Below are 15,207 nucleotides of genomic sequence, written 5' to 3' on the forward strand. Positions count from 1 at the left end.
GATCACAAATGAGGAACTTTTAAAAAACTTTTTATACAAAGAACTACTGATTTTTATTTTCTTTATGTCTCATGAAAACTCCCTTTGAGAAAATGGTTTATTAAATTCATCTGGCCAGCTTTTCTTCAAATATTGCTAGTTTCATGATGTAAATCTTCATGATTTTATTTGAAGACAATTTAATGGAAAACAATCCTGTTGGTTTCTTCAAATGGTAGAACAGTCAGGAATATGGCATTGCAGCTGAAATGCAGATGAATGCTGTAGATTTATAACAGTAGTGGGCAAATATTATTTCAGTTGCACAGTTTAGTACAGGGCTAAATCGCTGGCTTTGAAAGCAGGCCAGCAGCATGGTTCAATTCCCGTAACAGCCTCCCCGAACAGGCGCCGGAATGTGGCGACTAGGGGCTTTTCACAGTAACTTCATTTGAAGCCTACTCGTGACAATAAGTGATTTACATTTTCATTTTTTCATTTCATCAAACTTTGTAGTTTAATTTCCTATTGTTGTTCAATGTTTTAACTTTACACAATGTGTTCAAGAATACATATCCTTTCTGTTAGCTGGTGTTGAACATTTATCATGAGAGAGAAAATCTGTTGATGATTAAGAAAATTAAGCGGTCTAAGATTGAAGTTTCAAAAGTACAATAGTTATAAAATTTTCTATGTGGTGTCAAAGGACTTGCATTGCATTTCTCTGGAATATAGCATATTCTAGAGAATCTGTACATAGTGACTTCAGATAAATAACAATGAGATGAATGCCCAAAAATTTGTTTTTGGTGCTTGAGTGAGAAATGTTGATCAGGGCCTTGGGAACTACCTGTCGATATTGCTGTGGAAACGCTTGATTTAACTGTAACAGGCAAACTGATTACGGTTTCACTGAAGGTTAGCATCTCTGGCACATAATAGGGCCGTAAAGTCCAAGCTTCCCCAGTGTCGGATTTGGGGGTGCCCCAGAAGAGATGCGCTGGGGAATCCCCTTGGAACTTCACAGGTAGGGGTTGTACAGCTTTTCCCCAGAAGTGCAAGGTTCCTTCTGGTCAATTGCCCTGCACTGGAACTATCTGAAAATGAGATTTTAAATAGCAAACGTCAGGTAGTTCTGGCTGTGTTGTACAAATAGTTACCCAGAAAAAAAGGGGAGACCCCTCACTGGCATGGGAATGCCATCTGACTTCACCACTCCTTCACTCCAATTTACGCATCCCACCACTTATCCCTTGCCTGTCAGTTTCAATGGGACATTTAACTTACCTGGTTTATGGGCGCTGGTGCCGAAAAAAGGGGCTGGGCTCTTCAAATTGACTCTTGGGCTTTGAGAACTGCTGTGCTGCCTGTGATGTCACCCATCCTGACTCAAATGATCAGCCAAGACAGGCATGACAGAAAATCCACAAAGTAATTAGGCGTGGAGTGGCAATCCAATACCGATTTCCACTCTGAGCAAGGTACGGTCCATAGTATTGCATGGATTATCAGTCTAGGCCATTCTTGGGTCCTGGAATGGGTTATAAACTGACAACGTCTGACTTGGTGCTGAACATGCTGCCAATCAAGCTAAGCAGACACTGTAATATTTTTTCATGACAAATAAGTAGAGAATGTAACTTGCATCATTCCAAATTGCTTTGATCTATTATGACTTCTATAGTCTGTTATGATTCTTAATTCAAGGCTCCCTTGACTTGTGGTTCTCTTCTGCAGAGAGTAATTATGAACCTTACTCTTCAAAATCTCTGATATATCTTCTGTTCAAAGATACAGAAGAATAAAGAGAAAAAAATAAGTTGAAAGAATGGGAGAGCAGGAGCAGTAGGACAAATGTTGGTTGTTGAGATATTCTATTTCCAGACTGAAGGGAAACCCTGAATGAGAAATCTGTTCGCTGACTTTTTAAAAAAAAATATAGAAGTGCAATGCGTTGATTTGTTTTCCTATCCAAACTGAAGAATGTTCCAATAAAATTACTAGAGAATTGCAATGAAATAGTCAATCATTGAGGCGTCTTTCATTTTGCTGAGATCTGAGCTCAGCAATGTGTTAAATCCTCCATTTACACCCCCATTTCTCCAGGCTGCCTCTTCATTCTTTTTAGTTCTTCCTCCTTGAGTCCTTTAATCTGTTTCTCTTCTACTCCCTTGCTTCCCTCATCACCACTCATCAGTACCCAAAAGTGTACCATCATTAGATATATTTTGTGTTGGTATGTAGAATGCTGTCATTTTTTAAAGATGGTTTTACATTGTGGACCATCCATATTTTAAGAGAAAATTATTATACAGAATTTAGCCTTGATAGAAATTTGTGTAATATTTGTATTATAAACTGAAATAAATTTAAATATTCTTCTTTCAATGATTTTGTTTATTTTTCAGCAATATACAATTATGACTCCAGGGAGGAAGTGGACCTTCCTCTGCAGATTGGGGATACAGTGCACATATTGGAAACCTATGAAGGCAAGTACAAATGTTTTGTGAATTCTAATGTGGATGTTTAAAATAAGGAGATTATGATCTGCTTTCTGTTTCTCTTTGTGATTAAAATTTGTAGCTTTGGGCAGCATGGTGGCACAATGGTTAGCATTGCTGCCTACGGCGCTGAGGACCCGGGTTCGAATCCCGGCCCTGGGTCACTGTCCGTGTGGAGTTTGCACATTCTCCCCGTGTCTGTTTGGGTTTCACCCCCACAACCCAAAAGATGTGCAGGATAGGTGGATTGGCCTCGCTAAATTGCCCCTTAATTGGAAAAAATAATTGGGTACTCTAAATTTAAAAAAAAACAAAAAAAAAATAAAAAATTTGTAGCTTTGATAGTACCTTAAAAATCTTAATTTCAGCTGGCATCCATACAAAGTTGCATGTCTGTATACCTGTGCATTTTGTAAGGACATCTTTCAGTGTTGCCAGTTTGAGACTGATAGAGAAAATAAGAAAGACTATGTCATCTGTTAATCTTTATTTGTGAGAGAATATTGTTACCCTGAATGTGAAATATGCTTGGGAATAGATCCATTTTCATTCATTATCACCTGCATGAAACTCCTGGAAATGAATGAATGAATGCATGTAGCTGAAAGCTCATTTGACAAGATACTAAGATTGTGTCTTAGTTCAGTGACTCATTAGATCATCTCCGTTTGTGTCATTTTAAACAACATTCACCTTAGTTGTCTCTCAATCATATCCAACTAATTGAATAATTTTGTACGTGGCTCCTTGGTCAGACGAGTCATACTAGGAATTGAAAGAGAGGGATGAGTTTTTTGACAAACCTGGACTGAATTTTTTGCAGGATTGAATGGGGTAATGTTTCCAGTCATTTGGAACCCTAAATTGCTTATATTTTATTTTTTTTAAAAGACCTCTTTTGGCTTGAAGCTTTGGAAGTTGCTTTTTAAAATCTTATCCAAGTTAATCTGGTTTTCTATCTAGTGAAGAACTGGATGACTGTGTCGGAGATAAATAATCTTTAACCTATTTATTATGTATACAGAGGATTTACGAATAATATGACCATATAGTAAAATATGGCAAATCAGCTGTTATGTTCAAAATTCTGATTCTCAATCAGTTCTGATTTACTAAATTCGGCCAATGTGGCAGCATGAATTCTCACTTAATACTTCCATCAATTTTTCCTACTGAAAACACTGCGTTTGTGAGTTCTTATTGAGACACAAATTCTCCTTTTTCACATTTTCTCCCAAATTTACACCCACCAACAAGAAACAATAATCAGTAACAAATACAATGCCAATCACCAGATCAACAACAACAATCCCATCCTTCCACCAAACCCCCAAACAGCAGCTGGCATGTTAAGATAAACAAATAACAAAAATGAATCAGTAATCACCCATAGTCACCATTAACACAGTAAGAAATCTTACACCAGGTTAAAGTCCAACAGGTTTGTTTCAAACACTAGCTTTCAGAGCACTGCTCCTTGCTCAGGTGAATGAAGAGGTATATTCCAGAAACATATATATAGACAAATTCAAAGATGCCAGACAATGCTTAGAATGCGAGCATTTGCAGGTAATTAAATCTTTACAAATCCAGAGATAGGGGTAACCCCAGGTTAAAGAGGTGTGAATTGTCTCAAGCCAGGACAGTTGGTAGGATTTCGCAAGGCCAGGCCAGATGGTGGGGGATGAATGTAATGCGACATGAATCCCAGGTCCCGGTTGAGGCCGTACTCATGTGTGCGGAACTTGGCTATAAGTTTCTGCTCAGCGATTCTGCGTTGTTGCGCGTCTTGAAGGCCGCCGTGGAGAACGCTTACCCGGAGATCAGAGGCTGAATGCCCTTGACTGCTGAAGTCTTCCCCGACTGGAAGGGAACATTCCTACCAGGTGATTGTCTCGCTATTCCGTTCATTCGTTTTCGCAGTGTCTGCATGGTCTCGCCAATGTACTACCCTTCTGGACATCCTTCCCTGCAGTGTATGAGGTAGACAACATTGGTCGAGTCGGATGAGTATGTACTGCATACCTGGTGGTGGTGTTCTACGTGTAATGGTGACATCCATGTCGATGATCTGGCACGTCTTGCAGAGATTGCCATGGCATGGTTGTGTGGTATCGTGGTCGCTGTTCTGAAGGCTGGGTAGTTTGCTGCAAACAATGGTTTGTTTGAGATTGCGTGGTTGTTTGAAGGCAAACAAGGTTTGAAGGTTCTCCGACCTCCCCGCCGGGCCGAGCGGCCATCAGTTCCTGGCCAGTCCCACCGGCGTGAAATGTACATGGTCCCACACGGCAGTACCTGGCTGGTAGGTCATCTAGTGGAGTCCTTGCCCCGGGAGGGGGAGGGGGGTGCACAGTGGCCTGATAGTCCGCAAGAATAAAGGCGCTTCCAGTGGCCTGTTTTAATTCTCCACTACATTTCCATTCTGACCTCGCTGTGATTGGAGTTTAATTGGAAGTGTAGGAGAGGAACAGAAACTCATTTTTCCACCATCTCCCTACCTCAGTACGTGCTTAAAGCTTCTTATGCCTCTAATCTATCCCCCAAGTTCTGACTAAGGTCATTGTTCTCGAATGTTAACTCTCTTTCTCCCCTCATGGATGTTTGCTGTCTCTCCCCTCATGGATGCTTGTTGGTCATCTGAGTATTTCCAGCACTATTTTATTCGGGTGGCACAGTGGTTATCAATACTGCATCACAGCACCAGGCACCTGGGTTTGATTCCGACCTTGGGTCACTGTCTGTGTGCAGTTGGTACATTTTTCCCGTGTCTGCGTGGGTTTCCTCCGGGTGCTCCAGTTTCCTCCAATTGTCTAAAGATGTGCGGGTTAGGTGGATTGGCCATGCTAAATTGCACCCAAGTGTGCAAAGGTTAGGTGGGGTTCTGGGGATAGGGCTAGTTCGGTCTAGGTCGGGTGCAATTTCGAAGGGTCGGTATAGACTTGATGTGCCGAATGGCCTCCTTCTGCACTCTGGATTCTATTTCAGATTTCCATTATCTTCCATTGAAGTTTGAGGGAGCTTAATGTGTGCAAATTGGTTACTACATTTCCTACAGTGGTGATTACACTTCTGAAGTACTTCATTGACTGTTAAACAAAGTGAGTCATCCTGAGTTCGATAATGGTGCCACATTTTTTTTTGATTTGAGGAAAATCCTGCAGGGTCCACATTTGCTAGATATAGGTCAATTTAAAGGCATAAGGGATGTTGAGAATTTTACTGGACTAGGAAAGTCAAGAGTTCCAGAAGGACAAGCTTCAGAAGGGCCCTTATTTATCATTCCATCCTAATAAAGACTTTATGCGCAGATAATGAATGCTGTCAATTAAGTGGGAGATACACAATTACATAAAGTGATTTTATGCATTAGAATATATTACTGTTCAGTAGTGGAATATCAAGGTTCTAGGTAAATTCCAAGGGCTTGCTTGCAACTCTACATCATTTGACTAATTGCCATATTAATTTCTGTCAGCAGCCTGTCAACAAAACATGAAAAAGACATCATCAAATGTGGTCAAGCTAAGATTTTCCACAAATTGAATTTTGCAATTTTAGCATGCACCAGGATTGCATATTTTTACCAAATGTTTTCCAAACAAAATCTTTCAAACAAGATCCAAACATTAGAATCAGGATTATGTGGCATCTTGCCCATTTGGCAACAAGTTATAGCTTGACAAATTGAAGATAAATAACTCCAGGTAAATTGTGTATAATCTGATTCTACCTTTGAAAGAAGGCATGGTAAAGTGTTTTATTTACACACTGACTAAATGGATATCATTATAAATGTTCATTCTCAAAAAATTAATTTTAGGTGAATTCAGATTAGAAACAAAGATTTAAAATGTTTTTTTAATATAAAATCACATATCCAAAGACCTTAACAATTCTTTGAGCAGGATTGTAAATTTATTGTACATATCATATTTGAAATGTGACATTAATTCACACATGAAATTCATATTAATCAATAAAATTGCACAGTGATAAAGAATTAAATATATCAATATTCTGGAAGATTCTCTACAATAGTGTAAATGAGCAAAGTGGACCATCTATTTAAGGCGACTGATAATGGATGAACGTGTTCCATTTTGTTGTTTCAACAACTGCAAGATTAACTTAATCATTTTCCACATTGATATGGGGCTGGATTCTTTCACCCCCCCCATCGCAAAATCACCCCGGCTGAGACACGGACAATGGAAAAGTCAATTGACCTCTGGCGGGATTCGCCGGCGCTGTGTGGGCGTGACCGGACAATACCGCCCACGGACCTTTCCTATCAGCAATGTTATACCTGTATACCAATACCTGATGTACTGCAGTGGTTCAAGAAGGTGCTTATCCACCACTTTCTGAAGGACAATTAAGGATGAACAACAAGTACAGGCCTTGCCAATGATGTTGACACCGCATGAAAGCCTTTTTTGAAAAAAAAGCACCCTCCAGAGATACACAGACACCAACTTCTGAACTTATTCTGCACATGTTTGGACTCCTGAAGTTGTTGTCAGTTTTAATGGACTAATGACGGTAAATGCTGACGGCCTTGCTGTCATTACCTCTGAAAAATCCAGACCAATATATCCAAGCTTTAAGTTCCTGGGGGTCACCATCACCAACAGTCTATCCTGGTCCACTCACGTTGTGCAACAGTCAAAAAAACCCAACAATGTCTCTACTTTCTACAGAAGCTAAAGAAATTCGGCATGTCTGCTTCGACTCTCTCAAATTTCTACAAATGTGCCATCGAGAGCATCCTAACCGGGTGCATCACAGCTTGGTATGGCAACTGCCTGGTCCAAAATCGCAAGAAACTTCAGAGTGTGGTGAATTCAGCCCTCTGCATCAAACAAGCTTGCCACCCTCACATTTATTCTGCATACACCTCCCGGTGCCTCAGGAAGGCAGAAAGCATTATCAGAGACTCCTTCCACCCATGCTTTGCCTTCTTCCAGACTCTTCATCAGGCAGAAGGTACAGAGTCTGAAGACCCACATGTCCAGGCGTAGGAATAGCTTCTTCCCCACAGCTACAAGACTCCTCAACGACTCCTGCTCGGACTGATCTGTTACCTGTAAGAACGCTATTCACTACGCCCAATGCTGCTCTTGCTCATGTAGTTGCTTTGTTTGGCCCCTTGTTTTGCACTGTAACCAATTACTGTCTGTCGATGTACCATTTGTCAATGTACTCTGTTTATTATTCTTTTTGTCTACTATGTACGTACTGTGTACATTCCCTTGGCCACAGCAAAATACTTTTCACTATACTTTGGTACATGTGACAATAAAATCAAAATCAAATCGATAACATTGACTTCTATTTATATTGTATCTTCAACGTAGTAAAACATCCCGAGGCATTTCTCAGGAACATAATCGGACAAACATTGACAGCGGGACAAAGAAGAAGACATTAGAACAAGTGATCAAAATGTTGGTTAAATAGCTAAGTTTTAAGGAGAGTCCTAAAGGAAAGGAGAGATGTAGTAGCGTTTAGGGAAGGACCTCCAAAGCTTTGGGGCCTTGATGACTGAAGGCATGAAATGAAGGAAGCAGGGGATGCACAAAGGGCTAGTTTTGGAGGAATGCACGATTCTTGAAGGATTGTGCGTCTGGAGGAATAGGAAGAGGTGATGTCATGGAGTAATTTGTAAATTAGGATGAGTATTTTAAAATCAATCTGTCGGTGGTCTGGAAATGAAGATACGTTATTTAACACAGGTGATGGGTGAATGGGGTGGTGTGAGTTAAGATATGGGCAACGTTGTTGTGGATGATCTAAATAGAATCATGGGACGTACAGGGGGCAAAGGTATATTCCTGTAAACCTTGTTTTTTTATAAATGTTTTTTTATTGAGTTTTCATATTTATATATGACAAATTACAAGTTATTAGAGAGAGAGAAAAAAAAAAAGGAAAACACAAAAATTTTACATGAATATTTACAGGTAAGCATCTTCATAACAATAATTGTGGCCGCCCCCTTTAGCCAGCATACATATTTTACATTCCCCAATATGGCCGAGGCACATGTTTATAGGCATTTATTTATAGTTTGGTTTTGGGCCTTGGCTTGCCATCAAACCCCCATACCGAGCCCGTAGCCCCCCCCCCCCCCCCCCCCCCCCCCCCTCCCCCCCCCGGCTACCTTCCCCCGATTCCCGCCCATTTTCCCCTGGTTCTTGGCCACCCGACTATTCTTCCTCATGTACGTTGGCCACAAACAGGTCCCGGAACAGTTGCATGAATGGCTCCCACGTTCTGTGGAAGCCGTCGTCCGACCCTCGGATGGCAAATTTGATTTTCTCCATTTGGAGAGATTCCGAGAGGTCGGACAGCCAGTCTGCAGCTCTGGGTGGTGCTGCTGACCGCCAGCCAAACAGGATTCTACGGCGGGCAATCAGGGAGGCAAAGGCAAGGGCGTCCGCCCTCCTCCCCAGGAATAGATCTGGCTGGTCTGAAACCCCGAAGACTGCCACTATCGGGCATGGCTCCACCCTCACCCCCACCACTTTGGACATAGCCTCGAAGAAGGCTGTCCAGTACTCCACAAGTCTGGGGCAAGACCAGAACATGTGGGCGTGGTTGGCCGGGCCTCTCTGGCACCGCTCACATTTGTCCTCCACCTCCGGGAAGAACCTACTCATACGGTTTCTCGTTAAGTGGGCTCTACGTACCACTTTTAGTTGCGTCAGGCTGAGCCTTGCGCACATGGAGGTGGAGTTGACCCTATGCAGTGCTTCGCTCCAGAGTCCCCACCCTATCTCCATCCCCAGGTCGTCCTCCCATTTCCTTCTTGTTGCGTCCAGTACGGTGTCGTCCCTGTCTACCAGTCGGTCATACATGTCACTACAGTTCCCTTTCTCTAGGATACTTGCGTCCAGTAGGTCTTCCAATAGTGTCTGTCGTGGCGGTTGTGGGTACGTCCTTGTCTCCTTTCGTAGGAAGTTTTTGAGCTGCAGGTACCGTAGCTCGTTCCCCCCAGCTAGCTGAAATTTCTCTGTCAGTTCGTCCAGTGTTGCGATCCTGTCGTCCGTGTATAGGTCCCTGACTGTCAGTGTCCCCCCGTCCTGCCTCCACCTTTTGAAGGTGGCGTCGGTCAGTGCTGGTTTGAACCTATGGTTGTTGCAGATGGGAGCCTTGTCCGACATTTTGTACAGGCCAAATTGCTGCCGCAGTTGGTTCCAGGATTGGAGGGTGGCTGTCACCACTGGGCTGGTGGAGTGTTTTTTGGGTGGGGATGGGAGTGCTGCCGTGGCGAGGGCCCGGAGGGAGGTTCCCATGCAGGAGGCCGCCTCCGCACGCACCCACTCGGCTCCTGGATCCATCCCCTTACTCGCTCGGCTGTTGCCGCCCAGTGGTAGAATTGTAGATTCGGGAGGGCTAGCCCCCCCTGGATTTTGTTTTTTGTATGACCTTCTTTGGGATCCTAGCATTTTTACCCCCCCATACGAACGCCATGATATGTTTGTCCAGCGCTTTGAAAAAGGCCTTGGGGATGTAGATCGGAATGGATCTAAACAGGAAAAGGAACCTGGGCAGTACGTTCATTTTGATCGTCTGGACTCTCCCCGCGAGGGAGAGCGGGAGTGTGTTCCATCTTTGCAGGTCCTTTTTAACTTCCTCCGTCAGGCTGGTGAGGTTCCATTTGTGGATCCCTTTCCAGTCATGGGCTATTTGGATCCCCAGGTAGCGGAATTTATTTCGGGCTTGTTTGAACGGCAGGCCCTTTAGTGCTCCCCCCCCCCCTTGCGGGTGTACTGGGAAGATCTCACTTTTGCTCATGTTGAGTTTGTAGCCCGAGAAGGCTCCAAACTCTTTCAGGAGCGCTATGATTCCGTCCATGCTGCTTTGTGGGTCCGAGATATAGAGGAGCAGATCATCCGCATAGAGTGAGACTCTGTGCTCTCTACCTCCCCTTCGGATCCCCCTCCAATTTTTTGCTGCCCTGAGCGCGATTGCTAGCGGTTCGATTGCTAGTGCGAACAGCAGCGGGGACAGTGGGCATCCTTGTCTGGTGCCCCTGTGCAGCTGGAAGTATTGGGAGTTGGTATTGTTGGTCCGTACACTCGCCATGGGAGCGTTGTATAGGAGCTTTACCCAAGCGGTGAACCCTGTTCCAAGCCCGAACCGCTCCAGTACCTCTATGAGGTATTTCCATTCGACTCTGTCGAAGGCCTTTTCTGCGTCCAGGGAGATGATCACCTCTTGTGTTCTCTCCCCGGAGGGGGTCATTATCACGTTCAGCAGGCGCCTGATGTTCGCGGTAAGCTGTCTACCTTTGACGAAGCCCGTCTGGTCCTCTGTGACCACCTCAGGTACACAGTCTTCTAGCCTTTTGGCTAGGATTTTGGCCAGTATTTTGGCGTCTGCGTTCAGCAGAGATATGGGTCTGTATGACCCACATTCCGTTGGGTCTTTGTCTTTCTTAGGTATCAGCGAGATTGAGGCCTGTGCTAACGTGGGTGGCAGTGTGCCCCTAGCTAGCGAGTCTGTGAACATCTCCCGCAGGTGCGGGGCCAGCGCTGTCGCAAATTTTTTGTAGAAGTCCGCCGGGAATCCGTCCGGTCCCGGCCCCTTCCCCGTCTGCATGGAGCTAATGCTCTCCATGATCTCTCCCAGTGCTAGTGGTGCTTCCAGATCCCGTTTTCTGCCCTCTCCCACGACTGGTATGTCCAGTCCATCAAGAAACCGGTTCATCCCAGCCTTCCCCGTTGGGGGCTCCGAGGTGTATAGCTCTTGGTAGAAGGCCTTGAAGGTTTCGTTAATCCTCTCTGGTTCTGTTTCCCACGTGCCTCTGGTACCTCTGATTTGCGCAATTTCCCTGCTGGCTGCCTGCTTTCTCAGCTGGTGTGCCAACAGGCGGCTGGCTTTGTCTCCGTGTTCGTACAGGGCCCCGCGTGCCTGGCGGAGTTGGTGTACTGCTTTCCTGGTGGAGAGCAGGTCAAAGTTCCTTTGTAATTCTTTTCTCTCCGCCAGGAGCTCTACGGTCGGGGCCTCGGAGTATTTACGGTCTACCTCCAGTATGGAGTCGACCAGCTTCTGCCTAGCCACCCTTTCCTCCCTATCTCTTTGCGCTTTGTAGGCAATGATTTCCCCTCTTAGTACGGCCTTAAGCGCTTCCCAGAACGTGGAGGATGAGACCTCCCCGTTTTGGTTGTTCTCTGTGTATTCCGCTATGGCCTGCGCTATCCTTTCGCTGAAGGCCTTGTCAGCTAGTAAGGCACCGTCCAGCCTCCATGTGGGGCGCTAGGCCCTTCCCGTCTCCAGCCGCACGTCCATGTAGTGTGGGGCGTGGTCTGATATCACAATTGCGGAATATTCCACCTTGTCTATCCCTGGAAGCACCGTTTTCCCCACCACAAAGAAGTCAATTCTGGTGTACACATTGTGTACTGGGGAGAAGAAAGAGAATTCTTTCTCCCCCGGGTGGGCGAATCTCCAGGGGTCCACTGCTCCCATCTGCTCCATATAGTGACTGAGTTCCCTTGCCATGTTTGAGGTTTTCCCCGTTCTGGGGTTTGATCTGTCCGTCTTTGGGTCCTGTACACAGTTGAAGTCCCCCCCCCATGATTAGTCGGTGCGTCGCTATGTCCGGGATTTCTGCCATGGTCTTTTGGATGAAGCTCGTGTCGTCCCAGTTGGGCGCGTACACGTTAACTAGAACTACCGGCGCCCCATCCAGGGCCCCGCTGACCATGACATACCGTCCCCCTGGGTCCGTAACCGTCTTTGTCGCCCTAAACATTGTCCTCTTGCCAATCAGGATCGCCACCCCCCTGGCCCTTGCCCCATAACAGGAATGATAGGTTTGTCCCACCCAGCCCTTTCTTACCCGCAGTTGGTCCTGCTCCCTCAGGTGCGTCTCTTGGAGGAAGACTATGTCGGCCCTCATGTTTCTAAGGTGGGTGAGGACTCTAGATCTCTTCACTGGGCCGTTAAGTCCCCTTACGTTCCAGGTGACTATTGCTTCTGCCCCCTTGCTCCTGTGGGGTTAACCATATTTGTCCGGTGGACGCGCCCCTGCCCTCTGGGGTTTCCCTTTGTTAGGGGGCCGTCCAGGATGTCCACTATCACTGCTCTCCCCATGCGGTCGGGTCCCTGCGCTCCGGGGTTCCCCCTTGTCCCGGGGACACCCGCCATGGCCGTCCACTGTGTGTCCGCCACGCGGGTAGTCCCCTGCACTCCGGGGGGCCCCTTCACCCACAGACCGTACTGGGTGGGTGCTTGCAGCGGTTCCCTGTTTCGAGCCCTTGTCCGTGGCACTTTGTGGCCCTATTCCCTTTCTGGCCTCTTTTGTCCCTTCGTCCCTGCATTTCCCCTCCCTGGTCTCTCGCCCCCCGAGTGCCCCCCCCCCCCCCCCCCCCCCCCCCCCGTTCTATCCCTTTTCCCCCCTCCCCTGTATACCCCTCCATTGCCCCTCTCTCCCCCATTCCTGTCCCCATTTGCTCTCCCACCTTTGATGGGTGATCCCCCCCCTCCCCTGCCTGGCGCCTTCCCCCCTGTTGGGGGTGCGCTGCGGCCCTGCTCTGTTGCACGCCCCCGTCGCTAGCTTTCCTGCTAGCACGGTGGCTCCCCTCTCGGAGGTTGCTGTCCCGCTTCTCCTCTCCCCTCTCCAGTACTCCCGTTCCCTCGTGCCGGGGCCTGGCCTCCCACCTGGAGCGGGCCCTTGGGCATTGGGTTGTTTTTCGTTCTGGGTGTTCCTGCCAGGGGGGAGGGGGCTGGCTTTGCCTCGCCCCTCCCCACCCCCCCGTCGGCATGACGTTTCTCCTTGCCATGGGCCCCTCGTCCCTACTTCCCATGGCGTTTTTCCAGCCCGTGCTCCTCGACGAATCTATTCGCCTCGGCAGGGGCTGTAAAGAAATATTCCTTGTTTTGGTATGTGACCCAGAGTTTTGCTGGGTACAGCATACCAAAACGTACTTTGTTCTTGTAGAGAGCTGCTTTCGCTCTGTTGAACTCCGCCCGTCTCTTAGCTATGTCCGCTCCAAGATCCTCGTAGATTCGGATGGCGTGCCCGTTCCATTTGCAGGCTCTATTCTCCTTGGCCCAGCGCAGGATTGTCTCCCTATCCCGGTACCGGTGCAGTTTGGTTATAACTGTTCTCGGTTTTTCCCCTTCCTTGGGCTTCGGGCGCAGTGACCGATGAGCTCTGTCCATTTCCGGTGGGGTGGGAAAAGTTTCCCGCCCCACTAAGGAGCCCAGCATCGCAGCCACGAATGTTGTGGGATTTCTACCCTCGATCCCCTCTGGCAGGCCCACTATCCTAATATTTTGCCTTCTCGAGCTGTTCTCCTGGTCGTCTACCCTGCCCTTCAGGCTCCCCTGTGTTGCACTCAGTTTCGCCATTTCCCTCTCCAGGGACATGACCCGGTCGCTCACGTCAGTCGCTGCCTTCTCCAGCTCTTTAATGGTTGCCCCCTGGGCTTCCAGTATCTTCCCTTGGGCATCCACTTTCTCCTCCAGGTCAGAGCCTGCTGCACCCCTGACATGGCCCTGGTCACTGCTGCCTGTGCTGCGGCCTCTGCGTCTGCTTTTAACTCTGCCTTGATTGCCTGCAGCTGCTCCCTCACCACCTCGGCAAAGGCTTCCTTCCAATTCACGCCCCCCTCTAACCCCAGGGGAGAGGTTGCCCGCCCGTCCAGCTCTTTTGGATGCGGCGATACATCCTTCCCGCTGCTTCGCGTGTTGACTCGTTCGCCCAAGCTGGTTTGCCCTTTGCCCCGTCTACTTCCGGTGCCCCCTTTCTCTTGGCTCCCTTCTGGCATTTTTTTCTCCCCCTTCCCCTTCATCTTTTCTTCTCTCCTTGTTCTTCTTTTCCCCCTTTTCCGCACCCTATTTTTATTTTATTTATTATTATATATATATATATATTTTTTTTTTTTAAATAAAAATTTATTTCCCCCCTGCTTTCCTTTACCCCTTTATTTTACCCCTTTTCTCTTTACCAGTTTTCTTTTGGTTTTTTTTAAAAAAAGAACAGAAATATAAGTCTCTTTTTTCTTTTGTTTTCTCTCCCCACTCACCCAGGAGAGAGAGAGAGTCCCTTTGTCCTTGCCACGTGGTGGTCACTGCAGTTGGGGGGGGGGAGGGGCGAGTGGGCCGGTGGTCGCTGCCGGTAGGGGGGGGGGGGTGTCCCCGCTGCTGGTTGGGGGGGGGGTCCCCGCTGCTGGTTGGGGGGGGGGGGGTCCCCGCTGCTGGTTGGGGGGGGGGGGTCCCCGCTGCTGGTTGGGGGGGGGGGGGGGTCCCCGCTGCTGGTTGGGGGGGGGGTCCCCACTGCTGGTTGGGGGGGGGGTCCCCACTGCTGGTTGGGGGGGGGTCCCCGCTGCTGGTTGGGGGGGGGGTCCCCGCTGCTGGTTGGGGGGGGGGGTCCCCGCTGCTGGTTGGGGGGGGGGGGTCCCCGCTGCTGGTTGGGGAGGGGGTCCCCGCTGCTGGTTGGGGGGGGTCCCCGCTGCTGGTTGGGGGGGGGGTCCCCGCTGCTGGTTGGGGGGGGTCCCCGCTGCTGGTTGGGGGGGGGTCCCCGCTGCTGGTTGGGGGGGGTCCCCGCTGCTGGTTGGGGGGGGGGTCCCCGCTGCTGGTTGGGGGGGGGTCCCCGCTGCTGGTTGGGGGGGGGTCCCCGCTGCTGGTTGGGGGGGGGGGGTCCCCGCTGCTGGTTGGGGGGGGGGGTCCCCGCTGCTGGTTGGGGGGGGGGGGTCCCCGCTGCTGGTTG

The 15,207-nt window shown here is 48.1% G+C and overlaps 2 protein-coding genes across 3 annotated transcripts in view; one reads left to right on the plus strand and one right to left on the minus strand.

Annotated features, from left to right (window-relative positions):
- The window catches only part of LOC119979445 (inhibitory synaptic factor 2A), a 404,538-nt gene that overhangs the window by 84,696 nt on the left and 304,635 nt on the right, over nucleotides 1-15,207 (minus strand). The gene's annotated exons all lie outside the window — the stretch shown is intronic.
- The window catches only part of dock1 (dedicator of cytokinesis 1), a 763,650-nt gene that overhangs the window by 37,495 nt on the left and 710,948 nt on the right, over nucleotides 1-15,207 (plus strand). The window contains 1 exon segment of the mRNA XM_038821673.1: nucleotides 2,388-2,471. Within this exon segment, the coding sequence (XP_038677601.1) occupies nucleotides 2,388-2,471 (84 nt within the window).

The sequence above is a fragment of the Scyliorhinus canicula genome, chromosome 16, assembly GCF_902713615.1.
Source record: "Scyliorhinus canicula chromosome 16, sScyCan1.1, whole genome shotgun sequence".
Lineage (NCBI taxonomy): Eukaryota > Metazoa > Chordata > Chondrichthyes > Carcharhiniformes > Scyliorhinidae > Scyliorhinus > Scyliorhinus canicula.